General features: G+C 32.2%; 1 protein-coding gene across 1 annotated transcript in view; it reads right to left on the reverse strand.

Annotated features, from left to right (window-relative positions):
• LOC149793071 (transforming growth factor-beta-induced protein ig-h3-like) overlaps nt 1–13123 on the reverse strand; it is a 98831-nt gene that overhangs the window by 43490 nt on the left and 42218 nt on the right. Inside the window, exon 5 of the mRNA XM_089966968.1 lies at nt 1409–1595. Within this exon, the coding sequence (XP_089823094.1) occupies nt 1409–1595 (187 nt within the window). The remainder of the gene's footprint in view (nt 1–1408; nt 1596–13123) is intronic.

A 13123-nucleotide genomic window follows, 5' to 3' on the forward strand; every position in this document is an offset into this window, starting at 1 on the left:
GTGGGTCGGTGATTCTTCCTGGGGTTTTCCTCCACCAATGATACTGTCCGCCATGTATAGCCTATCTTGTGCTGAAAAATGGCATTAACCCTACAAAAAACAACAACTTCCCCTTTATATCATTTATATCGTATGTCTGTCCAGTGGCTGTAACATTACATATGTATATAATTACTTCTTTTAATTTCATCTGACTGTCCCATCAGTGGTAACATATATATATTCCTTTAATTTATTTTTTGTCTCTCCCATCAGCTGTAACATATATATACTTACTTCCTTTAATTCATTTGGCTGTCCCCACAACTGTAACATGTATACAAAGTTGCCAACCCCCAAGTACAAATATTCTGACTGCTTGTGACAAAATACTGACTTTCAGGAACAAATACTGATTTTTAAAATTTTAATGCATATGTAACTATTTACAACATATACAACCATCAGTAAAGTAGGACAGTGCCTTACATAATTATTTAATGTCAAAGATGCATGTGCTGCACACTTGTACCTTCTGGATGGGCACCATGTTCCATTTAGAAGGTACCCATTCATAAGGTGCAAGAGTGCAACACACTCAGACACAGGCTGATTATAGGAGCCTTTTCTACACCTTTTTTTTTTTCGATCATTATTGATTCCAATGTACCATTTTTCACTGATGATCTGAATTCTGTGTGATTTTCTTACTGAACTGTTTTCATTCTAGCATACGAGTAATCCTTTGTGATTTTTGCTGCTTGGAAAACGTGTGAAAGAGGAAGGTTCATTTCTAAAAGAATTTAATAAACTGAATTTCAATCAAATTACATCAAGGTTCTCTCTGGTATTTATATACATTGTACATTCAGGCTGAGTTGTGTATGATGAAGCAGCAAGCTGATGTGTATTAGCTTTTTCATGCTCATCATGCCCAATAGCAAGATCACATTACACAATTTGCAAAACGTAGAGTTTTCTTCTTTACTAGATGGGTTCACAAATCTAAACAAGATGGCAAAATTGTCCTTCCAGTTCTATTTTCTTTTCTTTTCTGGTGAAAATTCTGAATATTCTGCTTTCCTATTCAACATGATTAGAAGATGAATATTACGAATAGGGGATACAGTGACAGCAGTAACTGTTTACGAAATCCAATAAGGCTGATAAAGACAGGCATGTCGATTTCAAATGAACCAATCATATTGTAGAACTGTATTCCTATATATATATATATACATGTGCTACATTTCTATCAGAATGCAACCAAACTCACTTCCTTTAATTCATTTGGCTGTCCCAACAGCTGTAATAGGCATATACTTGTTTCCTTTAATTCATTTGGCTGTCCCAACAGCTGTAACATGTATTTACATACTTCCTTTAATTCATCTGGCAGTCGCAACATCTGTAACATATAAATACTTACTTCCTTTAATTCATTTGGCTGTCCCTTCAGCTGTAACCTCTTGTTCTCGGGAATCAGGTTCAGAGCATTGTTACTCGGCAGGAACAATGTGATGGTGTTTGTTGTATCACCTATAGGTTTTATGACATCATAATAGTTCACATAGAGAGTTTTCAGTAAATCATTGAAGATGGAGAACTCTGGCCTGCTGCAAATAGCAATGGTAAGAATTCCTTGTGATACTGTTATTACTTAATTTGCTACTTGAAACTCTGATCTTCAATTCTAAACCATTTTAATATGACTCAAACTTTACTCCAATAAGAATTACCAGGCCCATACATTAGAGCTGTTCCAGCAAAACAAACCTGGGACCCAGGGAAGGGACTTTTAATGTAGGGTACTCACCCATAGATACAATCTATAATTTTCTTCTTATTTTAATATGAACTGTGTGAAATCAAAGTACACAAGCATATCTTTTCAAAAAAATTGCCTTCGCTGGATACCATGTATGCTTAAATGGAACAGCCCTTAAAATTTTGTGTGACTCAAACACTTATTCCAATATGGCTTACCAGGCAACTACATCATCAAGCTTAACGTGACTCAAACTTTTATTTCAACATTGCGTTTCATCCCCTACATCATAAAACTTGATTCAGCTCAAACTTTTATTTCAACATTGCGTTTCATACCCTAAATCATAAAACTTCATTCAGCTCAAACTTTTATTTCAACATTCCATTTCATCCCCTAAATCATAAAACTTGACTCAGCTCAAACTTTTATTTCAACATTGTGTTTCATCCCCTACATCATAAAACTTGATTGAGCTAAAACTTTTTTATTTCAACATTGCGTTTCATCCCCTAAATCATAAAACTTGATTCAGCTCAAACTTCTTTATTTCAACATTGCGTTTCATCCCCTACATCATAAAACTTGATTCAGTTCAAACTTTTATTTCAACATTGCGTTTCGTACCCTAAATCATAAAACTTGACTCAGCTCAAACTTTTATTTCAACATTGCGTTTCATCCCCATAATCATAAAACTTGATTCAGCTCAAACTTTTATTTCAACATTGCATTTCATGCCCTAAATCATAAAACTTGATTCAGCTCAAACTTTTATTTCAACATTGCGTTTCATACCCTAAATCATAAAACTTGATTCAGCTCAAACTTTTATTTCAACATTGCATTTCATCCCCTAAATCATAAAACTTAATTCAGCTCAAACTTTTATTTCAACATTGCGTTTCATGCCCTTCATCATAAAACTTGATTCAGCTCAATCTTTTTTATTTCAACATTGCATTTCATCCCCAAAATCATAAAACTTGATTCAGCTCAAACTTTTATTTCAACACTGCGTTTCATACCCTAAATCATAAAACTTGATTCAGCTCAAACTTTTATTTCAACATTGCATTTCATACCCTAAATCATAAAACTTGATTCAGCTCAAACCTTATTTCAACATTGCGTTTCATCCCCATAATCATAAAACTTGATTCAGTTCAAACTTTTATTTCAACATTGCGCTTCATACCCTAAATCATAAAACTTGATTCAGCTCAAACTTTTATTTCAACACTGTGTTCATCCCCTACATCATAAAACTTGATTCAGTTCAAACTTTTATTTCAACATTGCATTTCATCCCCTACATCATAAAACTTGATTCAGCTCAAACTTTTATTTCAACACTGTGTTTCATACCCTAAATCATAAAACTTGATTCAGCTCAAACTTTTATTTCAACATTGCATTTCATACCCTAAATCATAAAACTTGATTCAGCTCAAACCTTATTTCAACACTGCGTTTCATCCCTATCATCATAAAACTTGATTCAGCTCAAACTTTTATTTCAACACTGCGTTCATCCCCTACATCATAAAACTTGATTCAGCTCAAACTTTTATTTAACATTGCGTTTCATCCCCATCATCATAAAACTTGATTCAGCTCAAACTTTTATTTCAACACTGCATTCATCCCCTAAATCATAAAACTTGATTCAGTTCAAACTTTTATTTCAAAATTGCATTTCATCCCCTACATCATAAAACTTGATTCAATTCAAACTTTTTTATTTCAACATTGCGTTTCATCCCCTACATCATCAAACTTGATTCAGCTCATACTTTTATTTCAACATTGCGTTTCATCCCCATCATCATAAAACTTGATTCAGTTCAAACTTTTATTTAACATTGCGTTTCATCCCCATCATCATAAAACTTGATTCAGCTCAAACTTTTATTTCAACACTGCGTTCATCCCCTACATCATAAAACTTGATTCAGCTCAAACTTTTTTATATCAATATTGCGTTTCATCCCCTACATCATAAAACTTAATTCAGCTCATACTTTTATTTCAACATTGCGTTTCATCCCCTAAATCATAAAACTTGATTCACTTCAAACTTTTATTTCAACATTGCATTTCATCCCCTACATCATAAAACTTGATTCAGCTCAAACATTTTTATTTCAACATTGCGTTTCATCCCCTACATCATAAAACTTGATTCAGCTCATACTTTTATTTCAACATTGCGTTTCATGCCCTACATCATAAAACTTGATTCAGTTCAAACGTTCATTTCAACATTGCGTTTCATCCCCTACATCATAAAACTTGATTCAGCTCATACTTTTATTTCAACATTGCGTTTCATGCCCTACATCATAAAACTTGATTCAGTTCAAACGTTTATTTCAACATTGCATTTCATCCCCTAAATCATAAAACTTGATTCAGCTCAAACTTTTATTTAACATTGCGTTTCATCCCCATACATCATAAAACTTGATTCAGTTCAAACTTTTATTTCAACACTGCGTTCATCCCCTAAATCATAAAACTTGATTCAGTTCAAACGTTTATTTCAACATTGCGTTTCATCCCCTACATCATAAAACTTGATTCAGCTCATACTTTTATTTCAACACTGCTATTCATACCCTAAATCATAAAACTTGATTCAGCTCAAACTTTTATTTCAACATTGCATTTCATCCCCTACATCATAAAACTTAATTCAGCTCAAACTTTTATTTCAACATTGCGTTTCATCCACATCATCATAAAACTTGATTCAGCTCAAACTTTTTTATTTCAACAGTGCGTTTCATCCCCTACATCATAAAACTTGATTCAGCTCAAACTTTTATTTCAACACTGCGTTTCATACCCTAAATCATAAAACTTGATTCAGCTCAAACTTTTATTTCAACATTGCATTTCATACCCTAAATCATAAAACTTGATTCAGCTCAAACCTTATTTCAACACTGCGTTTCCTCCCCATCATCATAAAACTTGATTCAGCTCAAACTTTTATTTCAACACTGTGTTCATCCCCTACATCATAAAACTTGATTCAGCTCAAACTTTTATTTCAACATTGTGTTTCATCCGCATAATCATAAAACTTGATTCAGCTCAAACTTTTATTTCAACATTGCGTTTCATCCCCATCATCATAAAACTTGATTCAGTTCAAACTTTTATTTCAACACTGCGTTCATCCCCTACATCATAAAACTTGATTCAACTCAAACTTTTTTATTTCAACATTGTGTTTCATCCCCTACATCATAAAACTTGATTCAGCTGATACTTTTATTTCAACATTGCGCTTCATACCCTAAATCATAAAACTTGATTCAGCTCAAACTTTTATTTCAACATTGCGTTTCATCCCCTAAATCATAAAACTTGATTCAGCTCAAACTTTTATTTCAACACCGTGTTCATCCCCTACATCATAAAACTTGATTCAGTTCAAACTTTTATTTCAACATTGCATTTCATCCCCTACATCATAAAACTTGATTCAGCTCAAACTTTTATTTCAACACTGTGTTTCATACCCTAAATCATAAAACTTGATTCAGCTCAAACTTTTATTTCAACATTGCATTTCATACCCTAAATCATAAAACTTGATTCAGCTCAAACCTTATTTCAACATTGCGTTTCATCCCCATCATCATAAAACTTGATTCAGCTCAAACTTTTATTTCAACACTGCGTTCATCCCCTACATCATAAAACTTGATTCAGCTCAAACTTTTATTTAACATTGCGTTTCATCCCCATCATCATAAAACTTGATTCAGCTCAAACTTTTATTTCAACATTGCGTTTCATCCCCATCATCATAAAACTTGATTCAGTTCAAACTTTTATTTCAACACTGCGTTCATCCCCTACATCATAAAACTTGATTCAACTGAAACTTTTTTATTTCAACATTGCGTTTCATCCCCTACATCATAAAACTTGATTCAGCTGATACTTTTATTTCAACATTGCGCTTCATACCCTAAATCATAAAACTTGATTCAGCTCAAACTTTTATTTCAACTTTGCGTTACATACCCTAAATCATAAAACTTGATTCAGCTCAAACTTTTATTTCAACATTGCATTTCATCCCCTAAATCATAAAACTTAATTCAGCTCAAACTTTTATTTCAACATTGCGTTTCATCCCCTACATCATAAAACTTGATTGAGCTCAAACTTTTTTATTTCAACATTGCGTTTCATCCCCTAAATCATAAAACTTGATTCAGCTCAAACTTTTATTTCAACATTGCATTTCATACCCTAAATCATAAAACTTGATTCAGCTCAAACCTTATTTCAACATTGCGTTTCATTCCCTTACATCATAAAACTTGATTCAGCTCAAACTTTTATTTCAACATTGCGTTTCATCCCCTACATCATAAAACTTGATTGAGCTCAAACTTTTTTATTTCAACATTGCGTTTCATCCCCTAAATCATAAAACTTGATTCAGCTCAAACTTTTATTTCAACATTGCATTTCATACCCTAAATCATGAAACTTGATTCAGCTCAAACCTTATTTCAACATTGCGTTTCATCCCCATCATCATAAAACTTGATTCAGCTCAAACTTTTATTTCAACACTGCGTTCATCCCCTACATCATAAAACTTGATTCAGCTCAAACTTTTATTTAACATTGCGTTTAATCCCCATCATCATAAAACTTGATTCAGCTCAAACTTTTATTTCAACACTGCGTTCATCCCCTACATCATAAAACTTGATTCAGCTCAAACTTTTTTATATCAACATTGCGTTTCATCCCCTACATCATAAAACTTAATTCACCTCATACTTTTATTTCAACATTGCGTTTCATCCCCTAAATCAAAAAACTTGATTCACTTCAAACTTTTATTTCAACATTGCATTTCATCCCCTACATCATAAAACTTGATTCAGCTCAAACTTTTTTATTTCAACATTGTGTTTCATCCCCTACATCATAAAACTTGATTCAGCTCATACTTTTATTTCAACATTGCGTTTCATGCCTTACATCATAAAACTTGATTCAGTTCAAACGTATATTTCAACATTGCGTTTCATCCCCTAAATCATAAAACTTGATTCAGCTCAAACTTTTATTTAACATTGCATTTCATCCCCATACATCATAAAACTTGATTCAGTTCAAAGTTTTATTTCAACATTGCGTTCATCCCCTAAATCATAAAACTTGATTCAGTTCAAACGTTTATTTCAACATTGCGTTTCATCCCCTATATCATAAAACTTGATTCAGCTCATACTTTTATTTCAACACTGCTATTCATACCCTAAATCATAAAACTTGATTCAGCTCAAACTTTTATTTCAACATTGCATTTCATCCCCTAAATCATAAAACTTAATTCAGCTCAAACTTTTATTTCAACATTGCGTTTCATCCCCTAAATCATAAAACTTGATTCACCTCAAACTTTTATTTCAACACTGCGTTTCATACCCTAAATCATAAAACTTGATTCAGCTCAAACTTTTATTTCAACATTGCATTTCATACCCTAAATCATAAAACTTGATTCAGCTCAAACCTTATTTCAACACTGCGTTTCATCCCCATCATCATAAAACTTGACTCAGCTCAAACTTTTATTTCAACACTGTGTTCATCCCCTACATCATAAAACTTGATTCAGCTCAAACTTTTATTTCAACATTGTGTTTCATCCCCATAATCATAAAACTTGATTCAGCTCAAACTTTTATTTCAACATTGCGTTTCATCCCCATCATCATAAAACTTGATTCAGTTCAAACTTTTATTTCAACACTGCATTCATCCCCTACATCATAAAACTTGATTCAACTCAAACTTTTTTATTTCAACATTGCGTTTCATCCCCTACATCATAAAACTTGATTCAGCTGATACTTTTATTTCAACATTGCGCTTAATACCCTAAATCATAAAACTTGATTCAACTCAAACTTTTATTTCAACTTTGCGTTACATACCCTAAATCATAAAACTTGATTCAGCTCAAACTTTTATTTCAACATTGCATTTCATCCCCTAAATCATAAAACTTAATTCAGCTCAAACTTTTATTTCAACATTGCATTTCATCCCCTACATCATAAAACTTGATTGAGCTCAAACTTTTTTATTTCAACATTGCGTTTCATCCCCTAAATCATAAAACTTGATTCAGCTCAAACTTTTATTTCAACACTGCGTTTCATACCTTAAATCATAAAACTTGATTCAGCTCAAACTTTTATTTCAACATTGCATTTCATACCCTAAATCATAAAACTTGATTCAGCTCAAACCTTATTTCAACATTGCGTTTCATTCCCTTACATCATAAAACTTGATTCAGCTCAAACTTTTATTTCAACATTGTGTTTCATCCCCATAATCATAAAACTTGATTCAGCTCAAACTTTTATTTCAACATTGCGTTTCATCCCCATCATCATAAAACTTGATTCAGTTCAAACTTTTATTTCAACATTGCATTTCATCCCCTACATCATAAAACTTGATTCAGCTCAAACTTTTATTTCAACATTGCGTTCATCCCCTAAATCATAAAACTTGATTCAGTTCAAACGTTTATTTCAACATTGCGTTACATCCCCTACATCATAAAACTTGATTCAGCTCATACTTTTATTTCAACATTGCGTTTCATGCCCTACATCATAAAACTTGATTCAGCTCAAACTTTTTTATTTCAACATTGCGTTTCATCCCCTAAATCATAAAACTTGATTCAGCTCAAACTTTTATTTCAACACTGCGTTTCATACCCTAAATCATAAAACTTGATTCAGCTCAAACTTTTATTTCAACATTGTGTTTCATACCCTAAATCATAAAACTTCATTCAGCTCAAACCTTATTTCAACCTTGCGTTTCATCCCCATCATCATAAAACTTGATTCAGCTCAAACTTTTATTTCAACACTGTGTTCATCCCCTACATCATAAAATTTGATTCAGCTCAAACTTTTATTTCAACATTGTGTTTCATCCCCATAATCATAAAACTTGATTCAGCTCAAACTTTTATTTCAATATTGCGTTTCATCCCCATCATTATAAAACTTGATTCAGTTCAAACTTTTATTTCAACATTGCATTTCATCCCCTACATCATAAAACTTGATTCAGCTCGAACTTTTATTTAACATTGCGTTTCATCCCCATACATCATAAAACTTGATTCAGCTCAAACTTTTATTTCAACATTGCGTTCATCCCCTAAATCATAAAACTTGATTCAGTTCAAACGTTTATTTCAACATTGCGTTACATCCCCTACATCATAAAACTTGATTCAGCTCATACTTTTATTTCAACATTGCGTTTCATGCCCTACATCATAAAACTTGATTCAGCTCAAACTTTTTTATTTCAACATTGCGTTTCATCCCCTAAATCATAAAACTTGATTCAGCTCAAACTTTTATTTCAACACTGCGTTTCATACCCTAAATCATAAAACTTGATTCAGCTCAAACTTTTATTTCAACATTGTGTTTCATACCCTAAATCATAAAACTTCATTCAGCTCAAACCTTATTTCAACCTTGCGTTTCATCCCCATCATCATAAAACTTGATTCAGCTCAAACTTTTATTTCAACACTGTGTTCATCCCCTACATCATAAAATTTGATTCAGCTCAAACTTTTATTTCAACATTGTGTTTCATCCCCATAATCATAAAACTTGATTCAGCTCAAACTTTTATTTCAATATTGCGTTTCATCCCCATCATTATAAAACTTGATTCAGTTCAAACTTTTATTTCAACATTGCATTTCATCCCCTACATCATAAAACTTGATTCAGCTCGAACTTTTATTTAACATTGCGTTTCATCCCCATCATCATAAAACTTGATTCAGCTCAAACTTTTATTTCAACACTGCGTTCATCCCCTACATCATAAAACTTGATTCAACTCAAACTTTTTTATTTCAACATTGCGTTTCATGCCCTACATCATAAAACTTGATTCAGCTCATACTTTTATTTCAACACTGCTATTCATACCCTAAATCATAAAACTTGATTCAGCTCAAACTTTTATTTCAACATTGCATTTCATCCCCTAAATCATAAAACTTAATTCAGCTCAAACTTTTATTTCAACATTGCGTTTCATGCCCTACATCATAAAACTTGATCCAGCTCAAACTTTTTTATTTCAACATTGCGTTTCATCCCCTAAATCATAAAACTTGATTCAGCTCAAACTTTTATTTCAACACTGCGTTTCATACCCTAAATCATAAAACTTGATTCAGCTCAAACTTTTATTTCAACATTGCATTTCATACCCTAAATCATAAAACTTGATTCAGCTCAAACCTTATTTCAACACTGCGTTTCATCCCCATCATCATAAAACTTGATTCAGCTCAAACTTTTATTTCAACACTGTGTTCATCCCCTACATCATAAAACTTGATTCAGCTCAAACTTTTATTTCAACATTGCGTTTCATCCCCATCATCATAAAACTTGATTCGGTTCAAACTTTTATTTCAACACTGCGTTCATCCCCTACATCATAAAACTTGATTCAGCTGATACTTTTATTTCAACATTGCGCTTCATACCCTAAATCATAAAACTTGATTCAGCTCAAACTTTTATTTCAACTTTGTGTTACATACCCTAAATCATAAAACTTGATTCAGCTCAAACTTTTATTTCAACATTGCATTTCATCCCCTAAATCATAAAACTTAATTCAGCTCAAACTTTTATTTCAACATTGCGTTTCATCCCCTACATCATAAAACTTGATTGAGCTCAAACTTTTTTATTTCAACATTGCGTTTCATCCCCTAAATCATAAAACTTGATTCAGCTCAAACTTTTATTTCAACACTGCGTTTCATACCCTAAATCATAAAACTTGATTCAGCTCAAACTTTTCTTTCAACATTGCATTTCATACCCTAAATCATAAAACTTGATTCAGCTCAAACCTTATTTCAACACTGCGTTTCATTCCCTTACATCATAAAACTTGATTCAGCTCAAACTTTTATTTCAACATTGCGTTTCATCCCCTACATCACAAAACTTGATTGAGCTCAAACTTTTTTATTTCAACATTGCGTTTCATCCCCTAAATCATAAAACTTGATTCAGCTCAAACTTTTATTTCAACATTGCATTTCATACCCTAAATCATGAAACTTGATTCAGCTCAAACCTTATTTCAACATTGCGTTTCATCCCCATCATCATAAAACTTGATTCAGCTCAAACTTTTATTTCAACACTGCGTTCATCTCTGACATCATAAAACTTGATTCAGCTCAAACTTTTATTTAACATTGCGTTTCATCCCCATCATCATAAAACTTGATTCAGCTCAAACTTTTATTTCAACACTGCGTTCATCCCCTACATCATAAAACTTGATTCAGCTCAAACTTTTTTATATCAACATTGCGTTTCATCCCCTACATCATAAAACTTAATTCAGCTCATACTTTTATTTCAACATTGCATTTCATCCCCATCATCATAAAACTTGATTCACTTCAAACTTTTATTTCAACATTGCATTTCATCCCCTACATCATAAAACTTGATTCAGCTCAAACTTTTTTATTTCAACATTGTGTTTCATCCCCTACATCATAAAACTTGATTCAGCTCATACTTTTATTTCAACATTGCGTTTCATGCCGTACATCATAAAACTTGATTCAGTTCAAACGTTTATTTCAACATTGCGTTTCATTCCCTACATCATAAAACTTGATTCAGCTCAAACTTTTATTTAACATTGCATTTCATCCCCATACATCATAAAACTTGATTCAGTTCAAAGTTTTATTTCAACATTGCGTTCATCCCCTAAATCATAAAACTTGATTCAGTTCAAACGTTTATTTCAACATTGCGTTTCATCCCCTAAATCATAAAACTTGATTCAGCTCAAACTTTTATTTCAACACTGCGTTTCATACCCTAAATCATAAAACTTGATTCAGCTCAAACTTTTATTTCAACATTGCATTTCATACCCTAAATCATAAAACTTGATTCAGCTCAAACCTTATTTCAACACTGCGTTTCATCCCCATCATCATAAAACTTGATTCAGCTCAAACTTTTATTTCAACACTGTGTTCATCCACTACATCATAAAACTTGATTCAGCTCAAACTTTTATTTCAACATTGTGTTTCATCCCCATAATCATAAAACTTGATTCAGCTCAAACTTTTATTTCAACATTGCGTTTCATCCCCATCATCATAAAACTTGATTCAGTTCAAACTTTTATTTCAACACTGCATTCATCCCCTACATCATAAAACTTGATTCAACTCAAACTTTTTTATTTCAACATTGCGTTTCATCCCCTACATCATAAAACTTGATTCGCTGATACTTTTATTTCAACATTGCGCTTCATACCCTAAATCATAAAACTTGATTCAGCTCAAACTTTTATTTCAACTTTGCGTTACATACCCTAAATCATAAAACTTGATTCAGCTCAAACTTTTAATTCAACATTGCATTTCATCCCCTACATCATAAAACTTGATTGAGCTCAAACTTTTTTATTTCAACATTGCGTTTCATCCCCTAAATCATAAAACTTGATTCAGCTCAAACTTTTATTTCAACACTGCGTTTCATACCCTAAATCATAAAACTTGATTCAGCTCAAACTTTTATTTCAACATTGCATTTCATACCCTAAATCATAAAACTTGATTCAGCTCAAACCTTATTTCAACACTGCGTTTCCTCCCCATCATCATAAAACTTGATTCAGCTCAAACTTTTATTTCAACACTGTGTTCATCCCCTACATCATAAAACTTGATTCAGCTCAAACTTTTATTTCAACATTGTGTTTCATCCCCATAATCATAAAACTTGATTCAGCTCAAACTTTTATTTCAACATTGCGTTTCATTCCCTTACATCATAAAACTTGATTCAGCTCAAACTTTTATTTCAACATTGCGTTTCATCCCCTACATCATAAAACTTGATTGAGCTCAAACTTTTTTATTTCAACATTGCGTTTCATCCCCTAAATCATAAAACTTGATTCAGCTCAAACTTTTATTTCAACATTGCATTTCATACCCTAAATCATGAAACTTGATTCAGCTCAAACCTTATTTCAACATTGCGTTTCATCCCCATCATCATAAAACTTGATTCAGCTCAAACTTTTATTTCAACACTGCGTTCATCTCCTACATCATAAAACTTGATTCAGCTCAAACTTTTATTTAACATTGCGTTTCATCCCCATCATCATAAAACTTGAATCAGCTCAAGCTTTTATTTCAACACTGCGTTCATCCCCTACATCATAAAACTTGATTCAGCTCAAACTTTT

This window comes from Sinohyriopsis cumingii, chromosome 8 (assembly GCF_028554795.1).
Source record: "Sinohyriopsis cumingii isolate HCF-2022 chromosome 8, ASM2855479v2, whole genome shotgun sequence".
Taxonomy (NCBI): Eukaryota; Metazoa; Mollusca; class Bivalvia; order Unionida; family Unionidae; genus Sinohyriopsis; species Sinohyriopsis cumingii.